Here is a 12684-nt window from a genome sequence, read left to right on the forward strand (position 1 = left end):
TACAGACGGGATGTTTTCTCTACAGTATCACCAGTGCAGTGGTTTCTACATTGTCTTCTCAGAGAAGAACAAAAAGAAAATATCTCAATATACAACTTGAAGTAAACCTAAGATGAGATGTCCAGTTCAGGGTATTTTTAATAGATTGATATGAGAGTCCCCATGAAATGCAAATCCTGATGACTGTTGTTAGTCTGCTATAAGTAATTTTGTAATCTGCTGCACCCATAGTGTTGGTTAGCAAACGATGCTGCCAGCTAGCACTGTGGAATTAGCTACCACAGTTTTTGAAACATTTTGGACCAGTTCCTACCGCATTCCTTATAATACATGCATGTATCAAAGTGATGTAGGTGAATTATCAGACAATTGAAACATAAGCCAATAAAATGTCAAAATGCTAAGATTAAAAAGTAGGCAAGCAACTTGTTCTATTTGTCCAACTGAAGAAAATTGCATTAAAATATCTTATGAGCCAAATGATCAGTCATTTCAATCGACTAATTTAGATGAAAACATTGTCAGCAGTAACAATATGTGGGTTTATTGCATAAAGATAAAAAAATACTGTGGTCCTATCAGGTATTTGAGCTAGAAGCATTTTTTTTTATTAATAATCTTTCATTATTGATGCTTTATATGTCTAAATATGCAGCATAATAGTGCTACATACTTATTCAAGTGTATCTATTCATAAAACCGTTGTATTGATTTTCATGTTGTCTTTGTTCCTTTAACTTTTAGGTACAGAGGGGATATGTATCCACAGATACAAGTGGCTCCCGATGGATCTCATTGGTTCATCAGGCATCCAGCTTGTTCCTGGCCTGGTCCCCACAGAGACAGAAGTGCATCCGCCCAGAAGCAGCTTTACCCTGTGTATTCAACCCAGGAGCAATCAGGAGGAGGAGTTCAGTATATCTCCTTTGATGATCCTCGCATTCGTCACATTTCCTCAGCTCTGGGTGGTAACTCCCTGACGGACGCTGACAAAATCCGCCACATCCGTAATGAGCTTCCCAGCGTCACCGTATCGGAGCCTGCACCCGACGACAGTGCCTTTTTGCCCCCGCCACTGGGGCCTTTCATCTCTGCCAAACTGGCAGGTGAAAATAACCAGACGTCTTCTAGCAACGTGGACAATGAAAATAAAAGGTGGCGAAGTGATTTGCACAAAGACACTATAAGTAACTTCCGAGCACCTGACCAAAACTGCAACAACAGACATCTCAACACTCTACCATCTCCGTCGTCCACTTCTTCAGCTTTTCAGCCCCCATTAACAAGGACCTTTTCTCGTCAGGGGTCCAGTTCGGACCAGGTCTTTGCAGAAACCATCACACAAGTAAAGACAATTGTTCCAGAGTCAGGACAAGAAATCCAAAGGAACACCAAGAGAAGAGTGAGTGAAACCATTTTCTGCCTCGTGTCCGTCCCCGTTCACACGCCGACAAACATTAACAAAGGCTTAGCAGCTGATCAGAACAATAATGAGGCAATGCCAAACCTGACCGTTACGAACACTGACACTTTTGCTGTAGGTCTCAAAGAAAGCCCCAACATCCGTAGCAAGTCTGTGAATGAGATACCCATCAAGTCACGCTACTCTAACTACCACACTACCAGCACGTCCTCAATGAGGAATTACAAAAGAGCTCCTTTAAGAAAGGAGGTCATAGACGCCTGGGTACTCCAAGCAAATGAGGACAAGGAGTTAGGCTATGGTGGATCTTGGCCTGGAAACCAATACCGTAACCAGGAAACTCAAACAGGCTCACCTGTGACAGGTTTTAAAAGTCCAGAAACCCAAAGCCCTACCAAGAGACAGGAGGCTCTTCATTCAGCCTCAGATACAACTATGGATCTTGATATTGGGACTGATAGTGCCTCCTCTTATGGGTACCCAATGATGGGTCAAAAAAACCTTCATCTTTCCAGTAACAGCGCCTTCTCCCATCTTAGCCTAAGCCAGACACAAACAGAATCACTTCAGCACACACAACAGGACCCATCCTCTCCTACCAAGACACAAAATCAGGGAGAACATCAGTTATCTTCTCCTAAGAAGAGCAGCCCACCTGAAAGTGAAGAACAACTGGTCTTTGGGCAATTTCTCTTGAAGCCAGTGAACCGACGACCCTGTGACGCAATTGGTGAATTGGAAACTATTAACAAAGAGATGGAAGATACGATTAGCAAAAGACCAAATGTGAGTTGTTTTAAAAATGATAGTGTGGATGAAAGACTGGCTTGTTTTAAATCAGGAGCACATTTCACTGGTGGTCCAGAACCAGGCCGGGAAGCAATTAGTCTCCCACCAATGCACATCGAAAGGCCCAATAATATAAAAAAGCGATCAAAGTCTTTTGCCTCTAGTTCTGATCTAGAATCGATGGAAATAAGTGGAAATTTCTCCAAGCCACAGGCCAATAACATGCCACTAACAAGTAAGCAATCGCTGCATCCCCAACCAACCCGTAGCAACAATTTTCTCTTGTCCTTCGTCCCCCCTTGTAGTGATTCAAACCATCTCTACAGGCAGGACATCCCAGTTCCTCAAGAGTCCTTGTTGAGGGATGTGGGACTTACTGTCTACACAGAAACTCCTGGTGGTCCTGGAGAGCCAATGCAGCGCTCACTTTCAGTCCCATCTCCACTCAATCATAAAGATCATAGTCAGTCCATGACAGCTCTTGTGAAAACTAGTGGCAGCTTTGAGCACAATTCAAGAGAAGAACTTGATCGTAACTCGAAAGGACACTCTAAATCAGACCTCTCACCATTCGGTAGTGAGTCAAAGGTCTGTGGAATAGAGAGGGAAAGTTGCATATGGCCTGAAAAAGGCAACTTGCTACATACTACAAGACGGACAATGGAGGTGTCTTATGCGTTTAGAGATGATGATAGTGATGAAAGATATGCGCTCTCTGAACCTCTAACATATAAGAATGACTCAACAATCGCAGATAAGCACTTAGAGAGCCTACTTATTCAGGAAAAAGCTAACACTTTGCCTGTGGAAGACCTCAGCAACCTGTATGAGGTGAAATTTGCAAAAGGAATCCCTGAAAATGAGTCTATAGAGGAGAGGGCTGCAAGGATCTTGGGTATTGCTGTTCCAGTTGAGGCTTTATGTGTTGAAGATAAACAGTCTGATGACGACGAGACTGAAATGGACACTGCTTTGGTTGACAAACAGCTAAGTTCAAATGAAGAAACACAGCAAGTAACAAGAGTGGTTGTGCAAGTCCAAGAGGAATCCCTGACCATCCAGGGAGCAGATATGGAGGTGATCAAGGAGACAGGGTCTAGTGTGGTGCAAGAGGAAGAAGATAGACTAAAGCACACAAATGACCACAATGATGGTCAGCAGAACCAGGATACAGAAACTCCATCAGTTCTAGACCTCCCCGAGTTCCCACCAAATAAGCTTCCTCTGTCCCTACCCGTTACACCAGACGAGACCTTATCACTCAGCATATGTAGTGGGGAGAAGAAAGGGAAAGGCGGAACATGCAAACTTATTGAATCTCTGCAAGATAAGCTGAACTGTTCTGCAGCTTCATCTGCTGCTGCTTCGACTGGGTTGACTACAGACAGAATGGCCCGTCTTAAAGAACTGGACTCTGTGTCTAGAATAAGACGCCTTAGCCTGAAAAGTCCAGAGCCTGTACAGGAACCAGGATCTAAAGAAGTAGATCTAACAATGAAAGTTTGTAATGAGACAAGGGAAAATGTTGCACAGCAAGGTGTTGAGAAGGAGGAGCAGGAAGAGAATGGAAAAATAAATCAAGAGGATGAATGTGTTAATTTAGGGAAGTGTGAAGAACCAAAAGAAGCGGCTGATGAACTCTGTAGGGAAGAGCAAAGACATGTAGAGGAGGTATATGGCATGACCGTTGAAACTGGACAAAAGGGAAGCAGCAAGATAAGTGAAGAGCATTTTAAACCCGAAGCTGAGGAAAGAATGATGGAATTGAGAACTGTAGAAGATGTTGAAAACACCTCGGAGAACGTACCAGAAGCATTGGTCTGTAGAGCTGAGGCCACCAAACATGCAGAGGAAGGAAAGTTACCGATACCAAAGCAGCGCACCAAGCTCCAGAAGCCTCCTCTGCTTCCTAAACCTCGCAGCGTTCCCAAGAGGGAAATCACTCTGCCACTGAGCTTCAGTACCGGAACCTGTGGCACCTCCGATGTGGAGGATGAGGAAATGCTCTCTGTCTCAGGTGGGTGTGAAAATCATTAAATGATTATTACTTTTCAAGTATACATGTCTCCATCATAGTGAGTCATCCATTATATAAACGTAAACATGTCATATTTGTTACTTTACATGTGTATGATGTTACCCATTCTCTTTAAGTTACATGTCAAGAAAAACGTCAGTGTTCTTTGCCCAGCAGCTTGGGTGGATGCATTGTCATCCTGAAAAATAGCTTCATCATCACCAGACCTACTTTAGATTAATTGAGTTAGTAAAGTGTCCAAAGGTTCAATGCCCTTCCTGCAGAAGTAATGACTGCCATCTGTCCTACTCCTTTGCCTGACATTCAGTCTCGTATTATTAGTGGCTATGGAAATGTGCCTGTTTTTTGCATGCAGTCACTGTTATACAGTCCTGCAAAAATGTTAAGAGAAAAGTTCTATCCCAACCCAACCTGGCCCTTCGAGAAAAAGTAAATAGTTGACAAGGAGCCTTTTATATCACTGTGGAGGATTGTTGGCCCACTCCTCTTTGCAGAATTGTTTTTATTCAATAAAATGTAAAGCATGAACTTATTTGATTGAAGTTATCCCATAGCTTCTTAGTCATATTCAAGTCCAACCTTTGACCCAGTCCATAGCCTTCCCATTGTGGTAAGCTATTTAGAGGTGGTTTTGCTTGTGTGCTTCAGAATATTGTCCTGCTGCATGGTGGCTTGACAATTAGGAGTATACTAGACAGTTTAATACTGCACTAGTTAAGTGTTGATCCGTTACTGATTTGTTATGACACACTGAGCAGCTAACGTTGTACCTGTTGTAGTGTGTAAAGTCAATCCCAGGGATCTTTCTGAAGAGCAAATTCAGAATTTATTCTGGTCAGATGAAACCATTTGTGCACAAATCCAGTAACTCTTAGATACACAACAACAGCATTAACAATGACTCCGCCACAGCAGTCAAAAACTTGCCTGCCCTTCCGGGTTCAACACCTGTCTACTACCTGTCACCCCTTGGCTCATATGCTCTCCAGCATATGCTCATATGCTGGAGAGCATATGAGTCAAGGGCCAAGATGGGTGTGGTCCCATCTAGTGACCACATCCAAAAATACATATATTTGGCTCCTATAAGGGGTTCTTGCAAGGGAGCAGAATTCATTGTTCCATTCTTTACAGGAAGTCGTCCAGGTCTCAAAGCAGCAAAACACCCTGGGCATCACACAACACCACCATGTTTGACTGTTTGTGTGATGTTTTTTGTCTGAAAAGTGGGTTAAATTTGCACCTGGTTATTTTGCACTAAACTAATCTTTTAGTTACTGGAACCTGTAACTAAAAGATTGGCATTCTGTTTGCTAGCATTTGCAAAGCAGCCAATCTGAAAGCACCATTCACTGTCCTTGATGCAGATTGGTTGTATCTCCAAGAGCAGAGATGAGGAAGACTGTAAAATAGGCAGTTCAGAGTGTTTCTAGAGGTAATCTCAAGTATTTTGGGAGTTCATGGGTGGGTGTAGTCCTTAGTCATTGCAAATACCAGAGGTCCACCATATGTTAAAATTCAAACAAAGATGCTGAGCCTAGCTAAACCACTGCTTGGCTAAAGTAGGAAAATGTGGAAAGGTAAACAGAAAAACCGGTGGGCATGTTCTATGTTGGCCCCTTTGACATTCCATCATTGAGGTCATCATAGCAAACCTTTACTTTGGAAATCCTCTAGATCTGCATACCTAAACCCAGAAGCAAGTGGAGTAATAATTTTCAGGTTAGTGTGGACAGGCCCTGAATCCTGCTAATATTTGCTACCATAAAAAGAGAATCATAGTTGGCAGTGTCTGTTTCATTTTTTCTCCGATGTTTTACCGAGTTAGCCTTGACATGAAACGGAAACACACACATTTCTGTAGATGAAATGAAATAAAAACAAATCTGATCTTTTTATTTGACACTTGGAGCCAATCTGACCAGGCGGTGACTCCAGCTCTGTCTCTCTCTCTCTCTCTCTCTCTCTCTCTGTAACAAAGCAAACACTGTTGAACTCTTCCTTTCAGGTCCCATTTGCTGAAAGTCTGCCCTCGTTTTCAGGGATGCTGTCTCATCTCTTCTTTCCTCTCCTTTTCTCATCAGACTCATATGACCCCAGTCGAGTAGAAAGGGTGTGACCTCCAACCACTGCCTTCACCACTGTGGAAATCTGTCTTTCTCCCGTTAACAGCTTTTTTACCGCCGACAAAGACTTCCATCTCGCCTCGTAGCTCAGTCGGCTCTCCCTCCCGCCTCCTTCCAACATCTCCAAGAACCGACCGTCCTGGTGCTGCCAGAGCATTTTTACAGCCAATAAAAGCTACAGCTGGGTGCTGGTTCTTTAGGTCGTATCAGACTTGTCACCCCGTCGTCTTCGCCTCTAAAACTAGTTCACATTCTCAAGCAAGCAGACTTCCTCCTCTCAGAAGTCGTCTTTCCGTTTCGGAAGAATGTGTGTCGTTGATTCCCGTCCGCACTTCTTGGGAGCTTCCGTGTCGAAACCTGAATGTAAGAGTGCTTCTGTTTATTGAGCGAGCAAAAGAAATGTAACAGAAAAAAAAAGATAACCCACAAACACACACACACACACATACACAAGGTGACAGTATTGCATTACAATCAGTATTAACCTACACCAAATGTAAATAAGAGTTATAAGATTTTATTAAGATTATAAAGAAAAAATTCAATCTAAGACAATAAATTGAAATGTATATTTTCTTATGTATGTTGAAAGATTAGATTTGTTTTTCAAAGTGTAATCCTTATGTGTATGAGCAGTAATGAAACTCCTAACCGTTTTTTCCCCCCCTCCTAGATGTGTGTGATCGAGAATGTACTAAAAGAGTTTGGGTTGCAAAGAGAAACACTGTGGTCCTTGAATAGTTTCACTCAAGAGCAATATAGTCGTCATATACAGGGCATAATACCAGTAGTAAAGTCTATTTCAAGGAGCTAATCTCATTTGCTTTGAAGCTCTACCTTTAGGTACAAGTGTTAGATTTGCACTGCGGAGATTATTGGCTCCGTGTTATTCCCAAACACCTGGTAATCTCCTCACGTACTCGGAGATTACGCTCAGAGCGATCCCCTTTGTTCGCTCTCAGTATCAGCAGCCTCACTGTGTTAGAAATGTCTTTAGTTAAACCGCATACTGTTCCAAAAACAAAATAAATAAAAAATCATTCCATGCGTAATGTGTGGCATTAAGAGATCTGTACATGCAGTTCCGCTGAGAAGTTTACATCCAGGTCATGTTAACTTTGGGCTTTTAATGATTTATTTCAACCAGGTTTTCTACCAGGAGTGAATAACTATAGAAAGGGATTTAGATGCCTGGGTCTGAGTAAAAGGGTCAAATTATATGTTTTCAGTCTCATATACATCCATTTAACCTTTGGTTATATTTACTTCAAGCAGAAACTTGTCATGGCCAACACCACGTTTCTGGCATAACTTTGTCCTCTTCTCAGCAATGATTGTTTTCCAATTGAGGTTAGGACATTCCAGATGTTTATTGGTAGCCGTCGTTTTTCCATTCCAAAATCAGTGTTGGTGCGTCAAGCTACTGTCAGCAAGCTTCAATCGTCTCGTTGTTTGAGGTACATTTGTAGAATTTGGAAGTACCTCTCTTTCTCCACACACCAGAACTACTGGCAGCAGAGCGGCCGCATCGTGTTGCTGCCCCTTCTATGATTAGTAGCTGTTTCAACATATTCAGGTTTAAAAGCCTGACCTTGACTCCTCTTGTCAGTAGCTTGTCACTAGCTGTGTTTCCATTGACCATATAATTGCGCAATTTTACATTTTCACTTAATGGAAACACTGCAGTTTAAAACAAAACATTTTTGATAAAAGATTTTGGTGCTAGGATGAGGTGTTTTTATTTGGTAGAAGCAAAACTGCAATAGAAAGACTTTTCTTGCATCACGAGTCACATGATCACCACCCAGATGTTGCCAATGGCACAAACCATGAAGAAGAAAACAGGAAGTGGTAGGAGGATGATGGGGTAACATGTTTTATGAATATTGTGTGAATAAACATATTCGCGTGTGATTTTGTGTTTCTTAGTCAATGAAAACGTTTCAATTTCAAAAATTGTGTCTTCTCAACAAAATTTCACAATATTTGTCAATATTTAGCAATATTGACAAAGTTTTGCCCACATTTGCAATAGAAACGTCTTTCATCTGACCCTAAAATTCTCCAGAATTTATTTGATTTGTTTATGTGAGGAACTAGTGGGACAAAAAACAGCCATGTTTTGAAGGTGTTGAATATGCAGACTGATATAATTCTTGGTTGGTAATCTCTTAATCAGTGGTCATGTAAAACTTTTTCAACTATCAACAGTTACACCGGTAGTACAGCAATATCCAGCTTATGGTAGGTTTGAGTTTTGTTGGTCTTTTTTTAAAGGTTGTATTGGCTCTATTGGCCTTTACTTGATAGTGAATTGACAGAAAAGTGGGTTATAAGAGAAGAGAGAAGACAATGCGGCAAAGGTCACCAGGCCGGGAATTGAACCTGCGACAGCCGCATCAAGGACTAAGGCCTCCATATGTGGGTTGTGGTTGACCCCTGCACCACCACAGCACACCTAGTTGTGTAGAAATCACTCTGAAAACTTTCCAATACTTGGTTATTCCCTTGGACGTTCCTATTGTTCTTAGTATTGGTTTTCTGTTGAGTTTTGCCAACCAAAGACAGCATAGAACTTATGCACCTTATTTTCTTATTTTTAAAAATGTTTGAATCTGTTTGTTGCATAAATATTCCATAGATTGGCTACAATAAATCATTAAATGCCCAAAAAGTGCTATGATATTCAAAGTCCGCGATGGGTTTATGCAAACTTCCGACTGGAACTGTTGAGATTTTCCTCGTCAGTTTGTTGCGTTTGTGTCGTTTTTTGCGGGAAGACATAGATGTAGCGCTACAGATCGCAGTGTGCCTTGTACACACTGTCTCAGTGAAAATGTTCGTCTGTGTGTAACCTGTCCAGTTTGGGCAGCAGCAACTCCATCTCATCTCAACAGATAAGACATGTGAAGCTGTTTAGGCAATAATAGTATTAAGCTAACGACGCTTAGTAACGATGCTGTGTAGAATCTTGCTGTTGGAATATAGTCACGGTATCTGAGCGTGTTTCATAAGTTGATGCTGACATATCAGTATTGTAAAAGTTGCGGGTAGAACTGGCAGTTGGTTAGCAATAGAAAAAAAATTGACAAACATGCCAAACCGAACTTTATGCTATGCATTGGATTTTTTTTTTTTTTTTTTTCAACCAGCAAAGTTCAAGGCTAAAATGCTATTATCCACTTTGCTTGTGCAACCATATCACTCTGTGATCCAGCTGTATTAAACTGTGTGGTAAAACCTGTTTGGACCGGCGTGAGGCTTGCAGCTCTGTCGACGGTTCACGACCAGGTTCCGTGCCGGTCCGGTCTCCAGCTCAGTATTCCTGCACCTCCGTGCTCCAGGTGAGGCGTTATCCGGTTCATCCCCGTAGGTCTTTTTGTACCGCGACGTCTTTGTAACATAATCTAGACAACTGGTGCACATCCCGCTTTGATATTTTCTATTTTCATACAGAAGTATGTACAGCTTTTTTTTTTTTGTAAGTGCCGCATTTCTCCTTCCCCCCTTTTTATTTCGGTGCATGTAATAACGCAACAAGTCACAGAGGAGAGGTGTATTTGAATATAATAATTGCATTTGGTACAATATAGTCTATCCAATAAACAACTGTTATATTTCATACAATGTATATTTTATTTTACAAAATGTTAAGCTACATATTTAAAACAGAACAAGGTATTTTTAGATTATTGTGAAGACGGAAGTGTTTTTGGGAGGCACAGTATTTGTCCGTATTTGGTATGATTATTGAGGCTGATCAGAAATCGAGACAAATCTGTGCTGTTGTACCCGTGCTACAGACTGTTCATAAATAAAAGTCTTTGCATGAAATGTTTTGTCAGTGTGTTAATGTTTCGTGTCTTTTAGAAAGAGTTAGAGCTCTCAAAAACACTTTTTAACAATAACACACTTTAATAACTTAGTGCAGCGTTGGCTTAATGAAATCTTGCAGAGATGAAGTCTGAAAAATAACGAAACTAAATTTTTTGATGTCCAAATGCACTTTCGTCCATGCAGAGAAGCGAAAACTGCTACAATGTGAGATGTCTTCTTAATAAATACAGTCTAAATGCCTGATAGATAAGACAAACCTGGACTGACAGCACCACTGTCTAAATATGAGCATTACAAAGAGAGCGAGCTTTGAATGCTGCGCGTCACAGAAGCCTGGAGTGTGTTTGGTTTCAATCAAAAACGGGATAAAAGAAGCATAAACATGATAAAATTCCAATTAAGAATACGGCTGACAGCGCCGCTCCTCCCCCACTGGCTGCAGCTCCGTATTTAAAAGAGCATCAAAAAGCTGAATCATTGCTTTGAACACTTTCAGAAAACATGTAGGTGGAGCTTTGATTGCTCTCCGTTTACATCAAAGCGTTGCAGCCTATATGCAACATGACTTATTATTTCTGATGAAGCTGTTAATGTGGAAGGAGCAGCCTTTAAATGCTACATCTTTTATGCACTTTTATGCATGAGGCAAGTAAACTGAATACAGTAGCTTTTAAAAATGACATTTGGCTTTTCAGCTTTTCGTGATGGGTTTTTCCCAGCATATTAAAGTGTAGTCTAGTTTTATTCCTTTATTTGGAGGTTAAAACTTTGTTGTCTTTTATTTCACATGATTGAAGCAACAGAGAAATGTGTCAACATGACTCCACTGTCAATCATACCCCTATAAGCGGCATTCTGCATCATACATGAGGGATTGAATCTTACATGGTAATATAAAGCAGAGTAGATCAAGCAGGAGTGTGATCCAATATTCACTATTCAGTATAATAGGAGTTGCTCCAAATTTATTTATTTTTTAAAAGTCTCCTTCCTCTCCCTTTCAGTCTTGGCCGCATTAGCTCCGTTTCCATAACAATTGTGCACAAAGCTTAGTCAGTATTTCACTAATATTGAAAATACCGTTTCACAATTGCCATGTTTTTATTAAATATGAGTTAAAATCATACGTGAATAAGTTTATTCACGCGACAAGTCGTTAAAAAAACATGCCGCGTTGTCATCCTTTTACCACTTCCTGTCGTCTTCTCCGTCTTTTCCGCCAGAAGTAAAAGCCGGTTGTTGATCACGTGACTCCTGTAATTTAAAAAAAGTGTTGCCCTTACAGAATAAGTGAGATATGTGCACTCACTTAGCTGTATCTATAATTGATGTCTTAAATTAGTGCTGTCATTTGATTTTCTTTTGTAATTATCAGATCAATCACATTCTGGCGCTCACTATGCTGAACTTTGTAAGCTATAGGTATGTTTTCAAAAAATATTTTCAAAAATGTGCTGTTGTCTCAAACCAAACGTGTGTTTTATTGCTCATACACTAGCTTGCATCAGGCTAGAATAACGCCAAGTACTATGTTAAGTCATTGCAGTTTATTTGATAACTGCTGATATTTTCTGTTGGGTTGCGCCATCTGCTGGAGACAGCGAGTATTTCAACTTCGTTTGGAAGAGCTCACCGATTGAAAAATAACGTTTTCTAATGCCAGAACAAAAGCCACATCAAAGTCTGGCTAATTGGTTAGGTTACTGGTGATAAGGAGCGCCTCAGCTTGTCCCTCAAGCGCAATGTAGTCGTGTGACGTCATTGGTCTAAATCTAAGGTAAAAACGGCTATGACGCATCAGTAATTACATCAAAAAAGAAGCAGGGGAGAAATGGATCAAATGATACAAAAAGCAAGTTGCGATGGCCGGGAATCGAACCCGGGTCAACTGCTTGGAAGGCAGCTATGCTCACCACTATACCACCATCGCATGAAAAATCATAGTCTCCGACAGTAAAATGGAACAGCCCTTTTTTTGGCAGAGGGAAAAAACAAGGGAGGGTGCAGGATGAGATGGAATGTGCGTCTGAAGGAAGTCATGAACTCCGATAGTTTACTTGTAACAACAAAGTTTCAATTTGTAGCAAAATTAGACTCGTAAACATTTCAAGTAAACTGTTTATTTTTCCAAATTACTGAGCAGTTCTGTAAAGCTGTTCAGACGTACTGAATCTTTTTTTGCTTAATTTTTTTTAAAGGAAAACAATAAAGAACTTTATATTACCCGGGCCAAAATCAACTCATTTTTTTAAACATTAAAACTTTTATTGGTAATTTGTTTCCTACTCAAAAATAACAACAGGCATGCAATATTTGAATAAAACAAAGAAAACAGTCAGATTTGTGTGTGTGTGTGAATCATTGTAGATCCAAAATGTCAAAAGGGTTTTGCATAATTTATTTATTGAAAGAAAGGCAACTCATTTACTCATTTATTTTGGAGAAAACTGGGAAAAACAAGTGGTCGATTC

The 12684-nt window shown here is 40.6% G+C and overlaps 1 protein-coding gene and 1 non-coding gene across 2 annotated transcripts in view; one reads left to right on the forward strand and one right to left on the reverse strand.

The window, feature by feature from the left end:
• jcada (junctional cadherin 5 associated a) overlaps positions 1 to 10210 on the forward strand; it is a 31060-nt gene extending 20850 nt beyond the window's left edge. The window contains exons 4-5 of the mRNA XM_088001305.1: positions 745 to 4229; positions 6335 to 10210. Of these exons, the coding sequence (XP_087857431.1) occupies positions 745 to 4229; positions 6335 to 6369 (3520 nt within the window). The 3' untranslated portion in view covers positions 6370 to 10210. The remainder of the gene's footprint in view (positions 1 to 744; positions 4230 to 6334) is intronic.
• A 1861-nt stretch (positions 10211 to 12071) lies between these two features.
• Positions 12072 to 12143, reverse strand: trnag-ucc (transfer RNA glycine (anticodon UCC)). Its single transcript has one exon. It is a non-coding gene; the product is annotated as a tRNA-Gly (tRNA).
• Positions 12144 to 12684: the final 541 nt, after the last annotated feature.

This window comes from Poecilia mexicana, unplaced genomic scaffold (assembly GCF_051168715.1).
Source record: "Poecilia mexicana isolate PSO_F unplaced genomic scaffold, ASM5116871v1 scaffold_20, whole genome shotgun sequence".
NCBI lineage: Eukaryota > Metazoa > Chordata > Actinopteri > Cyprinodontiformes > Poeciliidae > Poecilia > Poecilia mexicana.